The sequence below is a fragment of the Haliotis rufescens genome, unplaced genomic scaffold, assembly GCF_023055435.1.
Source record: "Haliotis rufescens isolate VD_foot unplaced genomic scaffold, xgHalRufe1.0.p SCAF_13, whole genome shotgun sequence".
NCBI classification, from domain to species: domain Eukaryota; kingdom Metazoa; phylum Mollusca; class Gastropoda; order Lepetellida; family Haliotidae; genus Haliotis; species Haliotis rufescens.
In genome coordinates, this window is record NW_025963813.1 from 5,447,734 (window position 1) to 5,474,474 (window position 26,741).

Genomic DNA, 26,741 nt, shown 5'->3' on the forward strand with positions numbered 1-26,741 from the left:
GTTAGTCTGACTTGGTGGTTCAAAAACATGCTTTTGTTGTCAAGGATGAGAGAAAAACTCTGATCGGACACATGCTTGTAACTCTGTGTTTTTATTTGGGTAAGCCCAAGTGTTTTATTCATCAATTAATGCAATACCTTTTCCCCCAACCTCATCATTGATATTCAAATCTTATGTAATTTATTCAGCAATTTTCTGTATCTTTATGTCATGTTTATATAGGCACTATTATTATATTATTTTATTCCTTTTCAGACAATCAGTATTTATTCTAATCACACTGATGCATTTAATCAAAGACATTGAAGCAGGGGACTGTTGCTGCCAGAGGAAACCCATTGCAGAGAACATGGGGTCATTCAAATCATTGTCAAATTTAGATTATTAAGAATCTTACTCACAAATGCACACACACCAAACAAGTGAAATAAAGTAAACAGAGAAAAGGGAAGCCACTGTCTACTAGACTCAAGAGAATAAGTTAAAACTGAACCCAACTCAGGTCTATAATAATAATAATAATAATAATAATAATAATTTAATAATATTATTATAATAATAATTTATGCATTTGTTTAGCGCAGCATTCACCCCGATGAATCATTGGCAAGTATGCATTACCTGTGCTCTGAAATAAAGCATTGAAATGGGCTCCATTTGGATTCTCCCTTATATTTTGTGGATTTATGTTTTAAGTGAGATAACTATTTCTCGAACTCAATGTTAGTCTTGGAAACCACCTCAATACTAACCAGATCCAATGGAATTAACCACATGGAAGAATTTCGAGAGATGAAGTAATGTTCCTTTTGACATTTACTGGCATTCCCCCCAAATTGTCTGTAAGTTTTAGGGCCAATGAGGGCCTGACAATATTTCATTCCACTGGTACCTCAATAAGAGTTGTTGCAACGATGTTGTGGTTGTAGTTATTGAACATGTAGTTGCAGGTATGGATATTGGATATATATTTTTCGGCAAGAAATAGTTGTAATATGGTAACTTTTTACGATAGTAGTTTAGAATTGTGGAGAATATGAAGAAATTGTTGATCAATGAGGGGCATGTATATCTGAGAGTTTCTCCAAGTAGTTACAAGAGCATATACTTGTATGCATGGGGCAACAGTCTCTTAAATCTTGTCTCTGGAGTAGAGACAGCTCTTGTGATAGGGCAGTGATATTTGGGCGATATTTTGTATATTTGCAGTTACCAGATCAACATCTTTATGTCATGTTTATATAGGCACTATTATTATATTATTTTATTCCTTTTCCATTGTCTACCCATAGGGAGATATTTATTTCTTGTTTATTTGCCTACTTCTCCAATTTCAAATAAATTGAAAGAGAAACAAAGGTACAAGAGGAACTGTTGAGAGTTTGAGACGTGAATGGATAAGGTTCAGAAAACAATTACAAAGAGAAAAGTAAATATGTTTCATGTGAAGTTATTTAGTTTAACATAAGTTGTTATTAATTTTGTCTCACAAATATCACAACATAAATTGAAACAAAATAATGTTCAGATATAATAAAAGAAATGAAATTTATTGCGTTCTTTATTTGACCAGCCATAAATCTCTAAACTGTAAAATAGAAAATTGTTGCCATGGTAATTATTGTTTTGTTATCTTAATGTTGTTTTTGTTATGTACCTATTGATAGTTTATTATATTTCTGTGTCAAATCTTGATACAATCTTTAATGAATGTCTTGTATATTGATTAATGTTTCAAATGTTTCAATATGTTTCTTAAATACGGTATAAACTGTGGCTTGCTGAGATGCTTGCAACAGACAGCTTGCTTTTACATGTGAGCTCCGCAACATCATATCTGTGATCTGCTTGATCATCATCATCAATGCTTCATGGGATGGGGATGGAGGAATGTGTATAAGCCTGTGAAGTATTGACGATGTTGTTAATTCCATGCGTGTATTGTTTGGCATTGGGGACCATGTTTTTAAGTTTTGTAATTTCCGTCCAGTTTTCCTGTTAACAGTTTTGTAAAGAGATATGTTCATTTTTGTTGTATACTTTACTTCCTTGTACACCTCATTGGTTATGGACGGGGCTTTTGTATGTATTTTGTTATTTGTATGCATTTTCCAAAGAATTTCCTTTTTAAGATTTTCAGATAAATAAATAAATAATTCTCATCATCCCCTTGTTTTGCTATTTTGTGCAGTTGCCATGGCGATGTAGTGACCTGGCAGCCAAGTGGTTCAAGCTTAAGCTCAGTCCATACAAAGCCTTGATGTACAATTTACAAAGTGCAATCAGTGTGTACTCTAAAGATGTGATTATAAAAAGACATATCAACTATGTTGTGAAGTTGATTGTCTGCCTGATAAGTTAAATTTGAGTTGATAAACAGTGATCTGATAATCGGTATATGGTCTCTAGCAAAACAATTATGCCTATTTTTGCCACTGTAAAATACTAAATATCATTAACTATTTGAAAGTGAGTGAAGAACTCACATTAGATGTGAACCCCCAATGCATATAGCAGTTCAAATGGAGCACCATGACTTGACTCATGATCTTAATGACTGTCTCAGTGGTCCAGTGGATAAAGCACCTGTCTGGAGAGGGAAAGGTCCGTGGTGCAATCCAGGTTGTGTAGTGTTAAAAGATGGTACTTATTGTTACTGTGCTCCCCCCCTTGAAATTAAGTGGATAAGACGAGGACTTATCGTCTTGGAGTCAGTATATTGTGTCAGGGTAGGGTATCCATGTCAAAATAGCCACTTGGTATCTCAGTTGGCTAGCACTAGAAAACCGATGCTCTATACATTAAATGGGATGACCTCTGATGGCATTTCTTGTTTTTGGAGCAGTCAGGCAGAAAGAATTGATGAAGTAATTGATGAAGACGATGAAATAAACTTTGTCCTGGAATTAATAACAAAATATCAATTATGTCATTTGCTAGGTATTCTACCATTTTAGTTTCACTACTTTTATCTGAAGTCTAAACGAATGATTGTCCTTCTCATTGTTTGTGACACTGCCACGGCTTACTGGATAAAGCATCTACCCAGAGAGCGGAAGGTCCACGGTTCGATCCCTGCCGTATCATACCAAGAGACGTTAAAAGATGGTTCTTATTGTTACCCTGTCTGGCACACGGCATTATGGTGCTAAAACAAAGACTGGTCGCCTCGGAGTCAGTGTACTGTGTCTGAGTGGGACATTCATGTTAAACTGCGGCTTGGTATCTCAGTAGGCTAGAGACCGCCTCCGTGGTCTTGTGGTAGAGCGTCCGCCCGGAGAGTGGAAGGTCCAGGGTTCGATCCCGGGCCGCGTCATACAAAAAGACGTTAAAAGATTGTACTTGTTGTTAGTGCTAGCCAACTGAGATACCAAGTGGCTATTTTGACATGGATACCCTACCCTGACACAATATACTGACTCCAAGACGATAAGTCCTCGTCTTATCCACTTAATTTCAAGGACTGGTCGGCTCGGAGTCAGTATACTGTGTCTGAGTGGGGTATTCATGTTAAACTGTGGCATGGTATCTCAGTGAGCTAGCACTATAAATCGGCATCAGTCCAGACTAGTACAAGCAGCCACACACACACATACACGTGCATGCACGTCGCTATATAAGTGCAATAATCTTGGACGCGACGTTAAACCCAATTTCACCTCACCTCACCTCACCTCACCTCAGTAGGCTAGCACTATAAAATCGGCATAAGTCCGGAATAGTACAAGTAACCACTCACACACTCACACGCACGCACGCAAGTCGCTATATATAAGTGCAATAATATCAACAACAAAATATAAGTTGCATAAACTAATGTACAAATCTGCATTTGCGTTCAAGCGTGCACATGCAACACTATACTGGGCTGTACGACACGCATCCTTTTACCTCAAAGTGTATACGTGTGATACTTTATTTATGCTGTTAATTTTCAAGTATACATTCGTAGTATTTATGAGAGAAGAAACTACATTATATGTAAATAACAAGCGCAAATACAGATGGTTTTTTTAATGTTTGTGTATGCGCGTGCGTGCGTGCGTGTGTGGTGCTTTTTAGGAAAGGGGTGAGATACAAACATTCTGGCACTGAATTCGTAAAACAATTTACGTTTCACGCAGTCCTGCACCTCCCCACTGGATATGCGTAAGACTATGTAGTGAGGACATGTTTATGACTGGAGGCTCACCTGTCGTTGACACTTGACCTTGGAAACAACAATACATGTCAATAGCATTGTGCTGGAAATGGGCACTTTAGTGGCAGATCACTCCATACCTGTAAGGCCCCCCCCCCCCCCCCCCCTCTTCCTCTGACCATTGACGATCCCGGGAAGAATAGGTCTTCAGCAACCCATGCTTGCCCTAAAAGGCGACTATGCTTGTCATAAGAGGCAACTAACGGGATCGGGTGGTCAGGCTCGCTGACTTGGTTGATGCATGTCATCGTATCCCATAAAGGTTGTTTTCCAATCAAATACGCATGAGAAGAGCTTTTCCTAACGAACTGTGTGCATCTTTGGTCTGATTGGTCTTTCAAAGGAAAAGGTGATTGGGAAGAAACATCTAGAATCAACATAGAGAAACAATTTAGATGCGTGTTAGTCTGTTCACAAATCTTTTACTCCTTCAAACCCAAACAAAACACTGTCCGCCCAGCTCTTACATTTGCAGATCGCCTCCGTGGTCTAGTGGTAGAGCGTCCGACCGGAGAGCGGAATGTCCGGGGTTCAGTCCCCTAGAGGTATTCATGTTAAACTGCGGCATGGTATCTCAGTGTGCTAGCGCAATAAATCGGCATCAGTCCGGACTAGTCCAAGCAGCCACACACACACGTGCATGCACGTCGCTATATAAGTGCAATAATCTTGAACGTGACTTTAAACCCTTTTTCACCTCACCTCATTCCTACCTTGTTTGTTTGATTCAATCAAAGAATAGATGTTTTGTTTAATACGGCATTTACCTCATCATAAAAAGAATGAATGATTAGCTGTATTGGGTTTTCGGAAATATCGCTATATAAGTACAATAATCTTGGACTCGACGTTAAACCCAATTTCACCTCACCTCACTTCTTACATTTGTTCGTGCTCCAGACATGGTGCAAATTTACTCCTGGTATGCACTTATGGAAACATAAACAGTATAAAGTCAATGTGAACGGGGTATGAGATACCATGGATATCTGATGAATAGTTGGAATATTCAGAAGGAAACAAATCTAAAGATTGTATAATAACTAGTGCCATGGAATAGTTACAAATCGATCGATTTCGGTTTCTGTATTTAAATATGAGCATGTCACTTTGCAAATAAATACTAATATGTTCTGTTATTTAATATGGAAATATATGAGGTGAGGTGAGGTGAAATTCGGTTTAACGTCGCGTCCAAGATTATTGCACTTATATAGCGACGTGCATGCACGTGTGTGTGTGGCTGCTTGTACTAGTCCGGACTGATGCCGATTTATAGTGCTTGCACACTGAGATGCCATGCCGCAGTTTAACATGAATACCCCACTCAGACACAGTATACTGACCAGTCCTTTTTTTAGCCCTTTAATGCCGAGAACAAGACAGGGTAACAACAAGTACCATATTTTAACGTCTTTCGGTATGACGCGCCCGGGGATCGAACCCCGGACCTTCCGCTCTCCGGGCGGACGCTCTACCACTAGACCACGGAGGCGGTCTGGAAATATAGGATGTGGTGCATAATTTTTTAACAACGTCCAGGTGTAAGAGGGTTAAAGTCCAGCTCGCAGATCAAGTTGGGTCGGACTATTTCCACATGACCAGTCAGCTGTATCGAACCATGCAGAATACCTACAAAACAGCAAAACAACCAATATGTCTGAATAACAAAGACAAATATTTTGTTTACAACTTCGCCAGGTTCAAGAGCTCGAGTTCATCAAGAAAGTGCCGACGTCAACACATTTCTTCTGGCACTGAAGCCCCTCTGTCGCATGATTGCCCGCGTGTAAACAACGTGAAGATAAACAGACTATTCCTTGTAATTGTCACACTCTCTCGCTTCGTTTGATGATGACGGAGTTACTGCAGGGGATCAACAAGCTTAAACATGCCTGGTTGTTGACACGTGGCTTTGTTGTCCTTGACAGTGTAGCGACGTTAGATTTAAGGTGTGTTTTAAAACGCCGATTCGTTTTGAAGCCATCTCTCTCTGAAGTAGTACTATTTCCATGACACATTAAAACTATTCTGCGAACATACACTTTGGGAGTTAACTGCGTGGAAATATTACATTTATGCTTTGATGCCCAGCGTGGAACTTTCTGATGTTTGTTGAAATTTCTGAAGCTGCCAGTGTCGTGCTATAGTCATGGAAAGGACAATTAATGAGATTAAGTTAGATTTGGTACTACATATTTACAAATAATTTATTAATAAAACCCAATTATGTTGTAGGCAAGACGTAATTTAAGAAATTTAAGAAATGATAGTTGGTATATTGTTCTTGAATTGGCTATTAAATTGTTACTGCCCCTTTTAGACCATTTTCAAGACGCCGTGGGACGGCAGGAACATCGGTATCACATGAGCTTTCACTAACATCGTTTACATTCCTGCACATGCTTCTAATCACTGGTTGGTCTGGTCCAGATTCGATTACAGGCCACCGTGATATGGGTGGAACATTGCTGAGTGTGACGCAAAACAACATTCAGTCACTCACACCATGTCATGCTGTACATGTCACGCTTAGTAAAACCTATTTTTCCAACTTTTATCAACTCAAGCTGGATTCACACAACGTCCCTTGTTGTATGCGGACCGTGAAGATCCGAGTCAGAACTGGCATACGGCAACCCGTGCTTGCTAACTGACTTGCATCTCTTCATATCCCAATTGCGTACATTGATGCTCATGATGTCAATCACGAGATTGTTTGGTCCATCCTCGATTATTTACAGACCGTCGTCATACAGCTGGACTACTGCTGACTACGACTGGTTGTATACGTTACTTCATGCGTTGCATATACAAAAAACCCGAACATCATGTTTTTCTAACATTACTAAACACACTGAAATCGAATTTTAAATGCGTTGCGTTCCGATGCGTTGAAAATAGGAGATGCACCTATTTCTAAAGCAACGCATTGACGTCATATTTGGCACGTATGTTCATATGTTCTGTTACACTGTGACATATGCTGGACACAACGACCATTGGTTTATGCATAAGGTGATGCATCTATATTTATCATTTTTGTTATTCTATACTACCATATTTATTATCTTAAAATAAAATATATATAGTACACACCACTCATTACTCATTACCCGAAGTACCAACAATGCTTCAACATATGCATGTAATCGTTAATGTATCTGCTGAAACATTTCTCTTCATCGTATACGATCTCGCATCTTGTATGTAAATGAACGGCCGTAGTGTGAATCCAGCCCAAGTCTGGACCAGTACGAGCAGCCACACTCACACACATGGGCGCATGTCCGTTTGTAAGTGAAAGAACTTTGAACGCGACATTAAAGTTAACCCAATTTCACCTCACCTCGAGTATAGCTAAAACAATGTAAGGCCGTTTGAGTTCGTTTTGTCCGTAGTGAAATGTTTGACCTTGGGCTGTCATCATGATCATTATTATATTATTATCATCATCATCATCATCATCATCATCATCATCATTATTATTATTATTATTATTATTATTATTATTATTATTATTATTATTATTATTACAAATCAATGAACAGCCATGGTCCATCGGGTACACAGTCCACAACAAACATGATGAATCTTGAATCTCTTCCCGGGTTCAATACTCCGGCCATCCATTGTGACCCTGGCCACTTTAATCGCCATCCGCAGACAAAGGTCTGACCACTCACTACCCGTAATCCACCTAGCACCAGTCTTCGACCAATCCCACCCCGCGGCTTTCCATTATCAGTTACGATTGAAACACCCTTCAGCATGAGAGAGCACAAATCAATGTTATTGCAGTGAGGGGTATATATACCCCTTTAGTACCAGCTCTTACCATATCACCTTGTGCAGCTGGAAAGACCCCGATAGAACCACGGAACACAGATGTAAGTACATAATTCGACTGTGATACTATCTGTATTATAATATGGGCTAAAAGTGTGCTTCTCTTCAAGTTCATTCTGATATTAATACCACTGCCTGGCGCCTCTGAGCAACCCGATCACAAATCTGTCGGACATAAATTCCTCTGCTGGCACATTTATTTACATAGCTTTTGATGCTGGTGTCAACGATACGGGATATGTTCAAATAAATGAGAAATATAACCATGTTTTGTTTTAATGACAACACTTATTGATTTTTAAGGCCAATTGTATCGAAAAGGTTGGTTTTAGAAGTTTTTCAGGCAGCAGTTTTTTAATATTGGTTATATTCTAAATATATGGTAAAAACTCAGCTCATGTCGCTGACTTGCTCTTAGTTCTCTCCTGACGTTTTGTTTTTTCTCACGGTAGCCATTGTTGTGTCCTTGAACATGCCGGAAGTAAACAAGTGTACGATAGAAAAAAGGCTGTTGTCAAACATTTAAACATGTCTGATAATTCTCGTAGAAATATAACAAAGTTTCCCGAAAGTTTTGACGTCTCCGTTGAGGAGAACATACATTTGACAGTCAGTTCGCGGGACAGTTACCTGTATGTTCTCTAACATGATATATATATATATAATTATGTTTATCAGTTTCTTAGTTTTTCTCATGAACGGTTTATCTGATTACTTTAACATGACTATCGTTAAAGGTACCATACACATAAAGGTTGCATCACAACATATACATAGTATTACTATTTTCTAAGCATTTGTGGATTCTACAAATATTTAAACATAGTTAATTAGTAATTCCTCACCGTTGTGTGCCAAGACAACCCGACACGGCATGGGCCGAATATATTCTTTCTGTGTGACCAGTACCACAATGAGAGGACACTATGTTTGAGCACAAATTGTATAAAAATCTATATATTAATATTTCTCTGTTGACAGCATCAAAATGAGAGGGCAGTGTGTCGTGTTGCTGTGTGTGGTGGGCGTGGCCTTTGTCATGGGCGGAAGTGAAATGGCACCACCGCCGCCACCATTTGGAGGACTACTGGAAGACTTGTCGGTAGGCAACAGTGTTTCGCTTGACATATTCATCCACAAACATACTTTCATTTTTACACTGTTTAATTTGTTGCTATATGGTTGATTCGATGCCGACTCACGCCCAGCCACAACCACTACCACACTCATATTAACACTCACACTAACGCACAGACTCCCACTCACTCCCACTCTAGCTCTCACTCTCACGCACAACCACAATCACAGACACAGACACACTCACACTAAAATTTACACTCACACTCACGAACACACTCACACTCCCACTCACTCCCACACTCACTCACTCTCACGGACAACCACAATCACAGGCACAGATACACTCACATTTACACTCACACTCACGCACACACTCACACTCCCACTCACTCCCACACTCACTCACTCTCACGGACAACCAGAATCTCCAGGCACAGATACACTCACATTTACACTCACACTCACGCACACGCACACGCACACACTCACACTCGCACTCACACACTCGCACTCGCACTCACACACTCACATTCACAACCACACTCACAGTCACATACATACTCACAGTCACACTCGCTCGCACACACACGCTCGCACTCGCACTCACGCTCGCACTCACACTCACAGTCGCACTCACAGTCATATTCACACTCACACTCACACTCACTCTCACGCACTACCACAATCGCAGTCACAGACACATCCATATTCATATTCATATTCACTCTCACGCACACGCACACGCACACGCACACCCACACCCACAATTGTAACACGCCGAACTCAGCAATATTCATGTGGCAACTTATCGAGATCCAAATGCACGACCACTGACATAATTTCTCACGCCCATGACTGCAGTTTTTTTGGACGCCTATTTTAGCGTCGTGTCATTCGAATCAGTCGAATTACGAAACTATGGTATCAAATGATTCCGGGTTAATTATCATGCTATAATACCCTGGATAACCGAGGATGAGGCAGGGGGCAGCGGATGATGGTGCATGTATGCAGACCCACTTTTATACATGCTATTAATGACATCCTTAGTTCACAAAGACAATGCCTTAATTCCACACTTGGCATGTATGTAAACGTAGACTTGAATTTGACATCAGAATATGCAGCACAGTCACCCATTTGACACGTTGTCCATCTACTCCAGGCTCCTCTGACACTGCGGGACATCGTGGCGCTAGGCTGCCTCCGAGCTCTCCGAGAAAACGATCTGCTGGAGGAAGCACTCAACCCAAGGGAACAAACACCAATGAAACGCGAAGAGCTGGCCACCATTCTAGGTCGCGTTCTGTCCCGAAATAGGCGTTCCCCACATCAGCTCGTGAGAACCTGCCGACCCATTCTGCTAGGGCCCCCTGAACCAGCGCCTTAAGGTAAGGGAGTTCTTCTTTTTTAGCAGACCGCCGACGATTTCTTGTGGACAGAGCGCCTGTCCTGAGAACGGAAGATCGGTGGTTCGGTCCCCGGCCGCGTTATACCAGAAGACATTAAAAGATGATACTTATTGGTATCATTGCTGTCACTCGGCATTAGGTAGTTCAAACAAGGATTGTTTGGCCCGGAGTCAGTATGCTGTGTGTGGGTAGGGTATAGATTTTAAACCAGGCATGTTTCCTCGTTGGACTGGCACTACTAAACCGGATCTTGCCTGGAATAGGCACACAAACACACGTGCATTCACGTCGTTATATAAGTGCAATAATCTTGAACGTGACTTTAAACCCTTTTTCACCTCACCTCATTCCTACCTTGTTTGTGTGATTCAATCAAAGAATAGATGTTTTTTCTAATACGTCATTTACCTCATCAGAAAAAGAATGAATGATTAACTGTATTGGGTATTCGGAGATATCTTAACAACCTGTTGATGTTACGATATTGTTCATAGCAGCTGTGCGTGTACTCGCACTTAAGATGGCAAACTGAGTTTTTGTCGTCACAAACTGTCTTTAGAATTATCTGCAGAAACACCATGGTTCCATAATATCTGAAACAGTGTTATGTGAAACTGTGATGTGTGTCTAACGTGAAACTGTTTTATGTGAAAGTAAGTAATGTGAAACTATTTGATTACAGATGAGAGCCCGAGGACAAGCTAATAAAACATCTGAGAGTATCAATGACCGAAACGATACAATAATGAAACATATACTAAAGACACAGCCTCCCCCAAGTACAGAAAAAGGACACTGACAACAGCATACTTATTATTAAGAGTTTTTTTCCGAATAAATGAAACCTATTCACTGATTTCATTTTTCTTTATCCGTCATGAAACTAACGTATACATGCCAGAACTGACATTGGTGGTACTGGTGGTACTATTCGTCAATCACACACATTTCAATCTCTTGCTCGTAATACGTCAATAAATGCTGAAATAAATTCTGTTGTCACGCGCGTGTCTGTGTGTGTGAGTGTAAGTGTGAGTGAGTGAGTGAGTGTGTGTGTGTGTGTGAGTGTAAGTGTGAGTGAGTGTAAGTGTGAGTGAGTGAGTGAGTGAGTGAGTGAGTGTGTGTGTGTGTTCTTATAGTTTACGAAACTCAAACCTTTTCTTGTTTTCTGAAGAACTGTTACACATCCATCGGCCAATATTACGTACATATTTTGTGTTATTAGAAATTATCACAACTGACAACAAAAATACCTGTCCCAGAGTAAAGAACCCTTACAAACAGGGTACTATATTCTCCTATTTACCTTCCGGGTCATGGTAAAACTTAGGGGACGTAACTGTGTCTGAGGCCATCTGAGAGGGAATCTGCTTCCTTGAAGATTCATATTGCGCTGGCCTCTTGAAAAGAACAAACAGATTTGGACTTGTTTTTGTGGATTTTTTTTCTAGAAATCTTGTTGTATTATTGGACATCTGCTCTACCTTATAAGGCCTTAATGTTATCATCACCCCATGGGTGCATTGAGTCACATGTGTCACTTTTTTAGTTTGAACATTCGCACGGCTGTAATTATGTCCCATGTATGACCCCCTTCCAGCCTTACCTGCCCACACCCACCAACAAAACTCCACCACCGGAGTTGAACATTCATCTGGCCTCAAAGCACAATGATTTTCCTTCTTTGCTATCTGCAGTGACATGTCAACCCACATTAATTAATATCGTTCATAGGCTGTTCTTCTGTTGCATGACTAACCTGTCACTTACAACTTACACCGCAAACTACCAGCCTGGGTCCAGCAGCTCGATTTCCAAATAACCACTGTCAACAATGGTCAGTGGAAGTATCGAGCCTAAACACACAGATCGACCTTTAAACTGGGGGTCAAATCATGGAAAGCTGGAGTCAATATCATGTACTCATTTGGGATCAAAACAAATTATCAAGAAAATACAATGTCGAATCTCATGTCAAGCAAAACATATCTGGCCCAGACTCAACAAACCATCGAACAGAGCACTACATTCTCCTCTTTACCTTCCGGATCATGGTAAAACTTAAGGGCCGTAACTGTGGTCTGAGGCCATCTGAGAGGGAATCTGCTTCCTTGAAGATTCATATTGCGCTGGATTCTTGAAAAGAACAAACAAATTTGGACTTGTTTTTTGTGTGGGCTTTTCTAGAAATCTTGTTGTTTTATTGGACATCTGCTCTACCTTATAAGGCCTTAATGTTATCGTCACCCCATGGGTGCATTGAGTCACACGTGTCACTTTTTCAGTTTGAACTTTCGCACGGCTGTAATTATAAAGTAGGTGGGCGTTTAGAGGCCGTAATGACAGTATGATACTAAAAGGGGACTCCGTGCATTTTCGGACAGAAATTGTCCACTTGCTTGGTTCAACATGTTTATAGGTTTACTCATCTGCCTTCGAGCTTCAGGACCTTTGTGGACAATGATTCTAATGTGACAATCACTGTGCAGGACATTGAAAAGTAAGCAGTGGAACTACAATTAACTACTTTTATAACAAACACGCTTATAACGAACTGACGGATATAAAGTATTGCCCTTAGGTCCCGGACTTTTGCTACATATATCCTGTATATGTGCTTATAATGAACTACGGTTATAACGAACTAAAATATGTGGTCTCTTTGAGTTCGTTATGACCGTGGTTTACTGTGGCTGATACTATCTTGAATTTGGTTGTACTTGAAGAAAATATAAGCCAAGAGAAAATTACAATATACATGGCAGTTTTATTTGTGCGCGTTGAGGAATATACAGCTTTGGTCGATGCAGCATGGCGAGTGGAATCGACAAACATGATATCAAATGTCCAGCATTTGATGTGAATATGATGATACTTGAATGTTTAACCGTGGTGTCCGCCTCCATGACCACCACCTCCATGGCCACCTCCGTGACCGCCACCGTGGCCTCCTCCATGACCTCCACCGTGACCTCCTCCATGACCTCCTCCATGGCCGCCACCTCCGTGTCCTCCGCCATGACCTCCTTTGCCGCCACCGTGGCCGCCACCTCCATGGCCGCCTCCTCCGTGTCCTTTGCCACCTCCTCCGTGGCCACCTCCTCCGTGTCCTTTGCCACCTCCGTGACCACCTCCATGACCACCTCCGTGACCACCACCATGACCTCCTCCATGGCCGCCGCCTCCATGACCACCACCGTGGCCTCCACCTCCATGACCACCACCACCATGGCCACCAAGGACGGAGCCAAGGAAGACTGTAAAGAATGTGAAGAAAAAACAATGCATAAGTGGTCATAGATGACAGGATGCATACATACAAAATCCGTCTACCAATTTTAATAAATGTTTACATCATGGTAGAAACAATCCTGATCATAACGTTGTCAGTATTATCGTAAAGCCATTTAAAACTCAGCAATAGCTCATAAAGTTGATTATTAGAAAGCTTGGGAATGCGAATTCGCATCAGATAAGGCAAACGTACCCAAGACTACAACAACTGCAACATTAAGAAGGCGCATCCTGCCAGTTACGTTTATCCACTTGAGAATAAACGATTTGAATGTCGCTATTGTGATTCACCACACCTTATATACTTGTGGTTCAGGAAATCAGGATGTTGAATGTAAATGCCCTCATTGGAAGATTTTCGAAAAGAAAATTCCAAGCGACTTTTTACACCCTGAGAGCGTGAAGAGTGAATCTTTATTATGTAATATCACATGGGACGGTGTCACCTGCCTCTCTATTTTATGCATATCTTCCTGCATAATTATAAAAATCAAGCTGTGTATTTGTGACCTAACCTGGCACCCAGTGGCTAGCTCACTGCTGGGAAGCATGATAGATTTAACTGTTCATCCAATGCAATTTCAAGCTACAGATGATTAGTGAGAAAAAAAATGAATGGAGAGAGAATTTATAAATGAATGACAAATGTTGAACTCCAGTATTTCGTTGAGTGCATGTATTGAGTCTAGTAGGCTGCCATTACTATGGGTCCAGGAGGTTTATCAACCTATGTCAAATGCGTGTTTTAAAGCAAAATGTTATGGGAAGGTCATTATTCCTTTCTTCATAATGAAACTTGATGTGAAGAGGGAAATGTTCAAGTTTGAGATATATTTTCAAAGTTTGAATTCCTACTTTTATAATCTCAAAGCCACATTATCTTCTATAATAAAACAAACTTCTTCTTTTTCTGTAACTAGCAAATCTTAAATTGCCGTTCAGGTAGCGCAACAATTACCAAAAATATCCAAACTGCTTTAATGAAAACGAACTTCATCTTATTTTCAAAAGAACTGATAATATCAATATTTATCATGATATGAACCCGGAAGTAGACACAGCTTTGTCTTGGCTAAGCCGTCCTTAGTAGGCGTACGGATAAAAAACAAACGAGCAGGGTGTAACTGTGAGTTAGTGTTAGAGTGTGTGTCTGCGTTGTGGTCTGGAACTGGATCTGTGTTTGAGTGTGAAAGTCCGGGCCACATTTAACTTGGTAACTGGCCCAAACCATATTTTTATAGATTGTCGTAAAATCTCAGCTCTCCACATCACATGTGGACATGATATACTAATCCATCAGACGAATACCTGATGTAACCACTATTTCCGCAGGAACATGTATGCGGTGGTGGTGGTACAACTAACGATCTATGACCCATGTATGACCCCCTTCCAGCCTTACCTGCCCACACCCATCAACAAAACTCCACCACCGGAGTTGAACATTCATCTGGCCTCAAAGCACAATGATTTTCCTTCTTTGCTATCTGCAGTGACATGTCAACCCACATTAATTAATATCGTTCATAGGCTGTTCTTCTGTTGCATGACTAACCTGTCACTTACAACTTACACCGCAAACTACCAGCCTGGGTCCAGCAGCTCGATTTCCAAATAACCACTGTCAACAATGGTCAGTGGAAGTATCGAGCCTAAACACACAGATCGACCTTTAAACTGGGGGTCAAATCATGGAAAGCTGGAGTCAATATCATGTACTCATTTGGGATCAAAACAAATTATCAAGAAAATACAATGTCGAATCTCATGTCAAGCAAAACATATCTGGCCCAGACTCAACAAACCATCGAACAGAGCACTACATTCTCCTCTTTACCTTCCGGGTCATGGTAAAACTTAAGGGACGTAACTGTGGTCTGAGGCCATCTGAGAGGGAATCTGCTTCCTTGAAGATTCATATTGCGCTGGATTCTTGAAAAGAACAAACAAATTTGGACTTGTTTTTTTGTGTAGGCTTTTCTAGAAATCTTGTTGTTTTATTGGACATCTGCTCTACCTTATAAGGCCTTAATGTTATCGTCACCCCATGGGTGCATTGAGTCACACGTGTCACTTTTTCAGTTTGAACTTTCGCACGGCTGTAATTATAAAGTAGGTGGGCGTTTAGAGGCCGTAATGACAGTATGATACTAAAAGGGGACTCCGTGCATTTTCGGACAGAAATTGTCCACTTGCTTGGTTCAACATGTTTATAGGTTTACTCATCTGCCTTCGAGCTTCAGGACCTTTGTGGACAATGATTCTAATGTGACAATCACTGTGCAGGACATTGAAAAGTAAGCAGTGGAACTACAATTAACTACTTTTATAACAAACACGCTTATAACGAACTGACGGATATAAAGTATTGCCCTTAGGTCCCGGGCTTTTGCTACATATATCCTATATATGTGCTTATAATGAACTACGGTTATAACGAACTAAAATATGTGGTCTCTTTGAGTTCGTTATGACCGTGGTTTACTGTGGCTGATACTATCTTGAATTTGGTTGTACTTGAAGAAAATATAAGCCAAGAGAAAATTACAATATACATGGCAGTTTTATTTGTGCTCGTTGAGGAATATACAGCTTTGGTCGATGCAGCATGGCGAGTGGAATCGACAAAAATGATATCAAATGTCCAGCATTTGATGTGAATATGATGATACTTGAATGTTTAACCGTGGTGTCCGCCTCCATGACCACCACCTCCATGGCCACCTCCGTGACCGCCACCGTGGCCTCCTCCATGACCTCCACCGTGACCTCCTCCATGACCTCCTCCATGGCCGCCACCTCCGTGTCCTCCGCCATGACCTTCTTTGCCGCCACCGTGGCCGCCACCTCCATGGCCGCCTCCTCCGTGTCCTTTGCCACCTCCGTGGCCACCTCCTCCGTGTCCTTTGCCACCTCCGTGACCACCTCCATGACCACCTCCGTGACCACCACCATGACCTCCTCCATGGCCGCCGCCTCCATGACCACCACCGTGGCCTCCACCTCCATGACCACCACCACCATGGCCACCAAGGACGGAGCCAAGGAAGACTGTAAAGAATGTGAAGAAAAAACAATGCATAAGTGGTCATAGATGACAGGATGCATACATACAAAATCCGTCTACCAATCCTAATAAATGTTTACATCATGGTAGAAACTATCCTGATCATAACGTTGTCAGTATTATCGTAAAGCCATTTAAAACTCAGCAATAGCTCATAAAGTTGATTATTAGAAAGCTTGGGAATGCGAATTCGCATCAGATAAGGCAAACGTACCCAAGACTACAACAACTGCAACATTAAGAAGGCGCATCCTGCCAGTTACGTTTATCCACTTGAGAATAAACGATTTGAATGTCGCTATTGTGATTCACCACACCTTATATACTTGTGGTTCAGGAAATCAGGATGTTGAATGTAAATGCCCTCATTGGAAGATTTTCGAAAAGAAAATTCCAAGCGACTTTTTACACCCTGAGAGCGTGAAGAGTGAATCTTTATTATGTAATATCACATGGGACGGTGTCACCTGCCTCTCTATTTTATGCATATCTTCCTGCATAATTATAAAAATCAAGCTGTGTATTTGTGACCTAACCTGGCACCCAGTGGCTAGCTCACTGCTGGGAAGCATGATAGATTTAACTGTTCATCCAATGCAATTTCAAGCTACAGATGATTAGTGAGAAAAAAAATGAATGGAGAGAGAATTTATAAATGAATGACAAATGTTGAACTCCAGTATTTCGTTGAGTGCATGTATTGAGTCTAGTAGGCTACCATTACTATGGGTCCAGGAGGTTTATCAACCTATGTCAAATGCGTGTTTTAAAGCAAAATGTTATGGGAAGGTTATTATTCCTTTCTTCATAATGAAACTTGATGTGAAGAGGGAAATGTTCAAGTTTGAGATATATTTTCAAAGTTTGAATTCCTACTTTTATAATCTCAAAGCCACATTATCTTCTATAATAAAACAAACTTCTTCTTTTTCTGTAACTAGCAAATCTTAAATTGCCGTTCAGGTAGCGCAACAATTACCAAAAATATCCAAACTGCTTTAATGAAAACGAACTTCATCATATTTTCAAAAGAACTGATAATATCAATATTTATCATGATATGAACCCGGAAGTAGACACAGCTTTGTCTTGGCTAAACCGTCCTTAGTAGGCGTACGGATAAAAAACAAACGAGCAGGGTGTAACTGTGAGTTAGTGTTAGAGTGTGTGTCTGCGTTGTGGTCTGGAACTGGGTCTGTGTTTGAGTGTGAAAGTCCGGGCCACATTTAACTTGGTAACTGGCCCAAACCATATTTTTATAGATTGTCGTAAAATCTCAGCTCTCCACATCACATGTGGACATGATATACTAATCCATCAGACGAATACCTGATGTAACCACTATTTCCCCAGGAACATGTATGCGGTGGTGGTGGTACAACTAACGATCTATGACCCATGTATGACCCCCTTCCAGCCTTACCTGCCCACACCCATCAACAAAACTCCACCACCGGAGTTGAACATTCATCTGGCCTCAAAGCACAATGATTTTCCTTCTTTGCTATCTGCAGTGACATGTCAACCCACATTAATTAATATCGTTCATAGGCTGTTCTTCTGTTGCATGACTAACCTGTCACTTACAACTTACACCGCAAACTACCAGCCTGGGTCCAGCAGCTCGATTTCCAAATAACCACTGTCAACAATGGTCAGTGGAAGTATCGAGCCTAAACACACAGATCGACCTTTAAACTGGGGGTCAAATCATGGAAAGCTGGAGTCAATATCATGTACTCATTTGGGATCAAAACAAATTATCAAGAGAATACAATGTCGAATCTCATGTCAAGCAAAACATATCTGGCCCAGACTCAACAAACCATCGAACAGAGCACCACGTTCTCCTCTTTACCTTCCGGGTCATGGTAAAACTTAAGGGACGTAACTGTGGTCTGAGGCCATCTGAGAGGGAATCTGCTTCCTTGAAGATTCATATTGCGCTGGATTCTTGAAAAGAACAAACAAATTTGGACTTGTTTTTTTGTGTGGGCTTTTCTAGAAATCTTGTTGTTTTATTGGACATCTGCTCTACCTTATAAGGCCTTAATGTTATCATCACCCCATGGGTGCACTGAGTCACACGTGTCACTTTTTTAGTTTGAACTTTCGCACGGCTGTAATTATAAAGTAGGTGGGCGTTCAGAGGCCGTAATGACAGTATGATACTAAAAGGGGACTCCGTGCATTTTCGGACAGAAATTGTCCACTTGCTTGGTTCAACATGTTTATAGGTTTACTCATCTGCCTTCGAGCTTCAGGACCTTTGTGGACAATGATTCTAATGTGACAATCACTGTGAAGGACATTGAAACGTAAGCAGTGGAACTACAATTAACTACTTTTATAACGAACACGCTTATAACGAACTGACGGATATAAAGTATTGCCCTTAGGTCCCGGACTTTTGCTACATATATCCTGTATATGTGCTTATAATGAACTACGGTTATAACGAACTAAAATATGTGGTCTCTTTGAGTTCGTTATGACCGTGGTTTACTGTGGCTGATACTATCTTGAATTTGGTTGTACTTGAAGAAAATATAAGCCAAGAGAAAAGTACAATATACATGGCAGTTTTATTTTTGCTCGTTGAGGAATATACAGCTTTGGTCGATGCAGCATGGCGAGTGGAATCGACAAACATGATATCAAATGTCCAGCATTTGATGTGAATATGATGATACTTGAATGTTTAACCGTGGTGTCCGCCTCCATGACCACCACCTCCATGGCCACCTCCGTGACCGCCACCGTGGCCTCCTCCATGACCTCCACCGTGACCTCCTCCATGACCTCCTCCATGGCCGCCACCTCCGTGTCCTCCGCCATGACCTCCTTTGCCGCCACCGTGGCCGCCACCTCCATGGCCGCCTCCTCCGTGTCCTTTGCCACCTCCGTGGCCACCTCCTCCGTGTCCTTTGCCACCTCCGTGACCACCTCCATGACCACCTCCGTGACCACCACCATGACCTCCTCCATGGCCGCCGCCTCCATGACCACCACCGTGGCCTCCACCTCCATGACCACCACCACCATGGCCACCAAGGACGGAGCCAAGGAAGACTGTAAAGAATGTGAAGAAAAAACAATGCATAAGTGGTCATAGATGACAGGATGCATACATACAAAATCCGTCTACCAATCCTAATAAATGTTTACATCATGGTAGAAACTATCCTGATCATAACGTTGTCAGTATTATCGTAAAGCCATTTAAAACTCAGCAATAGCTCATAAAGTTGATTATTAGAAAGCTTGGGAATGCGAATTCGCATCAGATAAGGCAAACGTACCCAAGACTACAACAACTGCAACATTAAGAAGGCGCATCCTGCCAGTTACGTTTATCCACTTGAGAATAAACGATTTGAATGTCGCTATTGTGATTCACCACACCTTATATACTTGTGGTTCAGGAAATCAGGATGTTGAATGTAAATGCCCTCATTGGAAGATTTTCGAAAAGAAAATTCCAAGCGACTTTTTACACCCTGAGAGCGTGAAGAGTGAATCTTTATTATGTAATATCACATGGGACGGTGTCACCTGCCTCTCTATTTTATGCATATCTTCCTGCATAATTATAAAAATCAAGCTGAGTATTTGTGACCTAACCTGGCACCCAGGGGCTAGCTCACTGCTGGGAAGCATGATAGATTTAACTGTTCATCCAATGCAATTTCAAGCTACAGATGAATAGTGAGAAAAAAAATGAATGGAGAGAGAATTTATAAATGAATGACAAATGTTGAACTCCAGTATTTCGTTGAGTGCATGTATTGAGTCTAGTAGGCTACCATTACTATGGGTCCAGGAGGTTTATCAACCTATGTCAAATGCGTGTTTTAAAGCAAAATGTTATGGGAAGGTCATTATTCTTTTCTTCATAATGAAACTTGATGTGAAGAGGGAAATGTTCAAGTTTGAGATATATTTTCAAAGTTTGAATTCCTACTTTTATAATCTCAAAGCCACATTATCTTCTATAATAAAACAAACTTCTTCTTTTTCTGTAACTAGCAAATCTTAAATTGCCGTTCAGGTAGCGCAACAATTACCAAAAATATCCAAACTGCTTTAATGAAAACGAACTTCATCTTATTTTCAAAAGAACTGATAATATCAATATTTATCATGATATGAACCCGGAAGTAGACACAGCTTTGTCTTGGCTAAGCCGTCCTTAGTAGGCGTACGGATAAAAAACAAACGAGCAGGGTGTAACTGTGAGTTAGTGTTAGAGTGTGTGTCTGCGTTGTGGTCTGGAACTGGGTCTGTGTTTGAGTGTGAAAGTCCGGGCCACATTTAACTTGGTAACTGGCCCAAACCATATTTTTATAGATTGTCGTAAAATCTCAGCTCTCCACATCACATGTGGACATGATATACTAATCCATCAGACGAATACCTGATGTAACCACTATTTCCCCAGGAACATGTATGCGGTGGTGGTGGTACAACTAACGATCTATGACCCATGTATGACCCCCTTCCAGCCTTACCTGCCCACACCCATCAACAAAACTCCACCACCGGAGTTGAACATTCATCTGGCCTCAAAGCACAATGATTTTCCTTCTTTGCTATCTGCAGTGACATGTCAACCCACATTAATTAATATCGTTCATAGGCTGTTCTTCTGTTGCATGACTAACCTGTCACTTATAACTTACACCGCAAACTACCAGCCTGGGTCCAGCAGCTCGATTTCCAAGTAACCACTGTCAACAATGGTCAGTAGAAGTATCGAGCCTAAACACACAGATCGACCTTTAAACTGGGGGTCAAATCATGGAAAGCTGGAGTCAATATCATGTACTCATTTGGGATCAAAACAAATTATCAAGAAAATACAATGTCGAATTTCATGTCAAGCAAAACATATCTGGCCCAGACTCAACAAACCATCGAACAGAGCACTACATTCTCCTCTTTACCTTCCGGATCATGGTAAAACTTAAGGGACGTAACTGTGGTCTGAGGCCATCTGAGAGGGAATCTGCTTCCTTGAAGATTCATATTGCGCTGGATTCTTGAAAAGAACAAACAAATTTGGACTTGTTTTTTTGTGTGGGCTTTTCTAGAAATCTTGTTGTTTTATTGGACATCTGCTCTACCTTATAAGGCCTTAATGTTATCATCACCCCATGGGTGCACTGAGTCACACGTGTCACTTTTTTAGTTTGAACTTTCGCACGGCTGTAATTATAAAGTAGGTGGGCGTTTAGAGGCCGTAATGACAGTATGATACTAAAAGGGGACTCCGTGCATTTTCGGACAGAAATTGTCCACTTGCTTGGTTCAACATGTTTATAGGTTTACTCATCTGCCTTCGAGCTTCAGGACCTTTGTGGACAATGATTCTAATGTGACAATCACTGTGAAGGACATTGAAACGTAAGCAGTGGAACTACAATTAACTACTTTTATAACGAACACGCTTATAACGAACTGACGGATATAAAGTATTGCCCTTAGGTCCCGGACTTTTGCTACATATATCCTGTATATGTGCTTATAATGAACTACGGTTATAACGAACTAAAATATGTGGTCTCTTTGAGTTCGTTATGACCGTGGTTTACTGTGGCTGATACTATCTTGAATTTGGTTGTACTTGAAGAAAATATAAGCCAAGAGAAAAGTACAATATACATGGCAGTTTTATTTTTGCTCGTTGAGGAATATACAGCTTTGGTCGATGCAGCATGGCGAGTGGAATCGACAAACATGATATCAAATGTCCAGCATTTGATGTGAATATGATGATACTTGAATGTTTAACCGTGGTGTCCGCCTCCATGACCACCACCTCCATGGCCACCTCCGTGACCGCCACCGTGGCCTCCTCCATGACCTCCACCGTGACCTCCTCCATGACCTCCTCCATGGCCGCCACCTCCGTGTCCTCCGCCATGACCTCCTTTGCCGCCACCGTGGCCGCCACCTCCATGGCCGCCTCCTCCGTGTCCTTTGCCACCACCGTGGCCACCTCCTCCGTGTCCTTTGCCACCTCCGTGACCACCTCCATGACCACCTCCGTGACCACCACCATGACCTCCTCCATGGCCGCCGCCTCCATGACCACCACCGTGGCCTCCACCTCCATGACCACCACCACCATGGCCACCAAGGACGGAGCCAAGGAAGACTGTAAAGAATGTGAAGAAAAAACAATGCATAAGTGGTCATAGATGACAGGATGCATACATACAAAATCCGTCTACCAATCCTAATAAATGTTTACATCATGGTAGAAACTATCCTGATCATAACGTTGTCAGTATTATCGTAAAGCCATTTAAAACTCAGCAATAGCTCATAAAGTTGATTATTAGAAAGCTTGGGAATGCGAATTCGCATCAGATAAGGCAAACGTACCCAAGACTACAACAACTGCAACATTAAGAAGGCGCATCCTGCCAGTTACGTTTATCCACTTGAGAATAAACGATTTGAATGTCGCTATTGTGATTCACCACACCTTATATACTTGTGGTTCAGGAAATCAGGATGTTGAATGTAAATGCCCTCATTGGAAGATTTTCGAAAAGAAAATTCCAAGCGACTTTTTACACCCTGAGAGCGTGAAGAGTGAATCTTTATTATGTAATATCACATGGGACGGTGTCACCTGCCTCTCTATTTTATGCATATCTTCCTGCATAATTATAAAAATCAAGCTGTGTATTTGTGACCTAACCTGGCACCCAGTGGCTAGCTCACTGCTGGGAAGCATGATAGATTTAACTGTTCATCCAATGCAATTTCAAGCTACAGATGAATAGTGAGAAAAAAAATGAATGGAGAGAGAATTTATAAATGAATGACAAATGTTGAACTCCAGTATTTCGTTGAGTGCATGTATTGAGTCTAGTAGGCTACCATTACTATGGGTCCAGGAGGTTTATCAACCTATGTCAAATGCGTGTTTTAAAGCAAAATGTTATGGGAAGGTCATTATTCCTTTCTTCATAATGAAACTTGATGTGAAGAGGGAAATGTTCAAGTTTGAGATATATTTTCAAAGTTTGCATTCCTACTTTTATAATCTCAAAGCCACATTATCTTCTATAATAAAACAAACTTCTTCTTTTTCTGTAACTAGCAAATCTTAAATTGCCGTTCAGGTAGCGCAACAATTACCAAAAATATCCAAACTGCTTTAATGAAAACGAACTTCATCTTATTTTCAAAAGAACTGATAATATCAATATTTATCATGATATGAACCCGGAAGTAGACACAGCTTTGTCTTGGCTAAACCGTCCTTAGTAGGCGTACGGATAAAAAACAAACGAGCAGGGTGTAACTGTGAGTTAGTGTTAGAGTGTGTGTCTGCGTTGTGGTCTGGAACTGGGTCTGTGTTTGAGTGTGAAAGTCCGGGCCACATTTAACTTGGTAACTGGCCCAAACCATATTTTTATAGATTGTCGTAAAATCTCAGCTCTCCACATCACATGTGGACATGATATACTAATCCATCAGACGAATACCTGATGTAACCACTATTTCCCCAGGAACATGTATGCGGTGGTGGTGGTACAACTAACGATCTATGACCCATGTATGACCCCCTTCCAGCCTTACCTGCCCACACCCATCAACAAAACTCCACCACCGGAGTTGAACATTCATCTGGCCTCAAAGCACAATGATTTTCCTTCTTTGCTATCTGCAGTGACATGTCAACCCACATTAATTAATATCGTTCATAGGCTGTTCTTCTGTTGCATGACTAACCTGTCACTTACAACTTACACCGCAAACTACCAGCCTGGGTCCAGCAGCTCGATTTCCAAATAACCACTGTCAACAATGGTCAGTGGAAGTATCGAGCCTAAACACACAGATCGACCTTTAAACTGGGGGTCAAATCATGGAAAGCTGGAGTCAATATCATGTACTCATTTGGGATCAAAACAAATTATCAAGAGAATACAATGTCGAATCTCATGTCAAGCAAAACATATCTGGCCCAGACTCAACAAACCACCGAACAGAGCACTACATTCTCCTCTTTACCTTCCGGGTCATGGTAAAACTTAAGGGACGTAACTGTGGTCTGAGGCCATCTGAGAGGGAATCTGCTTCCTTGAAGATTCATATTGCGCTGGATTCTTGAAAAGAACAAACAAATTTGGACTTGTTTTTTTGTGTGGGCTTTTCTAGAAATCTTGTTGTTTTATTGGACATCTGCTCTACCTTATAAGGCCTTAATGTTATCATCACCCCATGGGTGCACTGAGTCACACGTGTCACTTTTTTAGTTTGAACTTTCGCACGGCTGTAATTATAAAGTAGGTGGGCGTTTAGAGGCCGTAATGACAGTATGATACTAAAAGGGGACTCCGTGCATTTTCGGACAGAAATTGTCCACTTGCTTGGTTCAACATGTTTATAGGTTTACTCATCTGCCTTCGAGCTTCAGGACCTTTGTGGACAATGATTCTAATGTGACAATCACTGTGAAGGACATTGAAACGTAAGCAGTGGAACTACAATTAACTACTTTTATAACGAACACGCTTATAACGAACTGACGGATATAAAGTATTGCCCTTAGGTCCCGGACTTTTGCTACATATATCCTGTATATGTGCTTATAATGAACTACGGTTATAACGAACTAAAATATGTGGTCTCTTTGAGTTCGTTATGACCGTGGTTTACTGTGGCTGATACTATCTTGAATTTGGTTGTACTTGAAGAAAATATAAGCCAAGAGAAAAGTACAATATACATGGCAGTTTTATTTTTGCTCGTTGAGGAATATACAGCTTTGGTCGATGCAGCATGGCGAGTGGAATCGACAAACATGATATCAAATGTCCAGCATTTGATGTGAATATGATGATACTTGAATGTTTAACCGTGGTGTCCGCCTCCATGACCACCACCTCCATGGCCACCTCCGTGACCGCCACCGTGGCCTCCTCCATGACCTCCACCGTGACCTCCTCCATGACCTCCTCCATGGCCGCCACCTCCGTGTCCTCCGCCATGACCTCCTTTGCCGCCACCGTGGCCGCCACCTCCATGGCCGCCTCCTCCGTGTCCTTTGCCACCACCGTGGCCACCTCCTCCGTGTCCTTTGCCACCTCCGTGACCACCTCCATGACCACCTCCGTGACCACCACCATGACCTCCTCCATGGCCGCCGCCTCCATGACCACCACCGTGGCCTCCACCTCCATGACCACCACCACCATGGCCACCAAGGACGGAGCCAAGGAAGACTGTAAAGAATGTGAAGAAAAAACAATGCATAAGTGGTCATAGATGACAGGATGCATACATACAAAATCCGTCTACCAATCCTAATAAATGTTTACATCATGGTAGAAACTATCCTGATCATAACGTTGTCAGTATTATCGTAAAGCCATTTAAAACTCAGCAATAGCTCATAAAGTTGATTATTAGAAAGCTTGGGAATGCGAATTCGCATCAGATAAGGCAAACGTACCCAAGACTACAACAACTGCAACATTAAGAAGGCGCATCCTGCCAGTTACGTTTATCCACTTGAGAATAAACGATTTGAATGTCGCTATTGTGATTCACCACACCTTATATACTTGTGGTTCAGGAAATCAGGATGTTGAATGTAAATGCCCTCATTGGAAGATTTTCGAAAAGAAAATTCCAAGCGACTTTTTACACCCTGAGAGCGTGAAGAGTGAATCTTTATTATGTAATATCACATGGGACGGTGTCACCTGCCTCTCTATTTTATGCATATCTTCCTGCATAATTATAAAAATCAAGCTGTGTATTTGTGACCTAACCTGGCACCCAGTGGCTAGCTCACTGCTGGGAAGCATGA

The 26,741-nt window shown here is 41.4% G+C and overlaps 5 protein-coding genes and 1 long non-coding RNA gene across 6 annotated transcripts; 1 reads left to right on the plus strand and 5 right to left on the minus strand.

Annotated features, from left to right (window-relative positions):
- Positions 1–7,954: 7,954 nt before the first annotated feature.
- Positions 7,955–11,398, plus strand: LOC124152320. The gene is made up of 4 exons (XR_006863509.2): positions 7,955–8,091; positions 9,032–9,152; positions 10,296–10,521; positions 11,225–11,398. It is a non-coding gene; the product is annotated as an uncharacterized LOC124152320 (long non-coding RNA).
- A 1,891-nt stretch (positions 11,399–13,289) lies between these two features.
- On the minus strand, positions 13,290–14,101 carry LOC125378838. Its single transcript, XM_048394803.1, has 2 exons — positions 14,030–14,101; positions 13,290–13,799 (listed from the first exon to the last, which is right to left on the minus strand). Exon 2 carries the CDS (start codon positions 13,770–13,772, stop codon positions 13,290–13,292), a length of 483 nt encoding a protein of 160 aa, XP_048250760.1. The 5' UTR covers positions 13,773–13,799; positions 14,030–14,101.
- A 2,279-nt stretch (positions 14,102–16,380) lies between these two features.
- Positions 16,381–17,189, minus strand: LOC124152371. Its single transcript, XM_046525296.2, has 2 exons — positions 17,118–17,189; positions 16,381–16,887 (listed from the first exon to the last, which is right to left on the minus strand). Exon 2 carries the CDS (start codon positions 16,858–16,860, stop codon positions 16,381–16,383), a length of 480 nt encoding a protein of 159 aa, XP_046381252.2. The 5' UTR covers positions 16,861–16,887; positions 17,118–17,189.
- Positions 17,190–19,146: 1,957 nt separating this feature from the next.
- Positions 19,147–20,277, minus strand: LOC124129955. The gene is made up of 3 exons (XM_046493311.2): positions 20,206–20,277; positions 19,480–19,975; positions 19,147–19,202 (listed from the first exon to the last, which is right to left on the minus strand). Exons 2-3 carry the CDS (start codon positions 19,946–19,948, stop codon positions 19,147–19,149), a joined length of 525 nt encoding a protein of 174 aa, XP_046349267.2. The 5' UTR covers positions 19,949–19,975; positions 20,206–20,277.
- Positions 20,278–22,234: 1,957 nt separating this feature from the next.
- LOC125378839 lies at positions 22,235–23,365 on the minus strand. Its single transcript, XM_048394804.1, has 3 exons — positions 23,294–23,365; positions 22,568–23,063; positions 22,235–22,290 (listed from the first exon to the last, which is right to left on the minus strand). Exons 2-3 carry the CDS (start codon positions 23,034–23,036, stop codon positions 22,235–22,237), a joined length of 525 nt encoding a protein of 174 aa, XP_048250761.1. The 5' UTR covers positions 23,037–23,063; positions 23,294–23,365.
- A 1,957-nt stretch (positions 23,366–25,322) lies between these two features.
- Positions 25,323–26,453, minus strand: LOC124129108. Its single transcript, XM_048394805.1, has 3 exons — positions 26,382–26,453; positions 25,656–26,151; positions 25,323–25,378 (listed from the first exon to the last, which is right to left on the minus strand). The coding sequence occupies exons 2-3, from the start codon at positions 26,122–26,124 to the stop codon at positions 25,323–25,325; spliced, it is 525 nt and encodes a 174-aa protein (XP_048250762.1). The 5' UTR covers positions 26,125–26,151; positions 26,382–26,453.
- Between the last annotated feature and the right edge of the window lie 288 nt (positions 26,454–26,741).

Coding starts and splice junctions, on each gene's coding strand:
- LOC125378838 (XM_048394803.1), bottom strand. CDS start 13,772: ATGGTGGTGGTGGTCATGGAGGTGGAGGCCACGGTGGTGGTCATGGAG.
- LOC124152371 (XM_046525296.2), bottom strand. CDS start 16,860: ATGGTGGTGGTGGTCATGGAGGTGGAGGCCACGGTGGTGGTCATGGAG.
- LOC124129955 (XM_046493311.2), bottom strand. CDS start 19,948: ATGGTGGTGGTGGTCATGGAGGTGGAGGCCACGGTGGTGGTCATGGAG. Junction 19,203..19,479: donor AGCAAAAATAAAACTGCCAT/GTATATTGTACT, acceptor TGTCCTTCACAG/TGATTGTCACATTAGAATCA.
- LOC125378839 (XM_048394804.1), bottom strand. CDS start 23,036: ATGGTGGTGGTGGTCATGGAGGTGGAGGCCACGGTGGTGGTCATGGAG. Junction 22,291..22,567: donor AGCAAAAATAAAACTGCCAT/GTATATTGTACT, acceptor TGTCCTTCACAG/TGATTGTCACATTAGAATCA.
- LOC124129108 (XM_048394805.1), bottom strand. CDS start 26,124: ATGGTGGTGGTGGTCATGGAGGTGGAGGCCACGGTGGTGGTCATGGAG. Junction 25,379..25,655: donor AGCAAAAATAAAACTGCCAT/GTATATTGTACT, acceptor TGTCCTTCACAG/TGATTGTCACATTAGAATCA.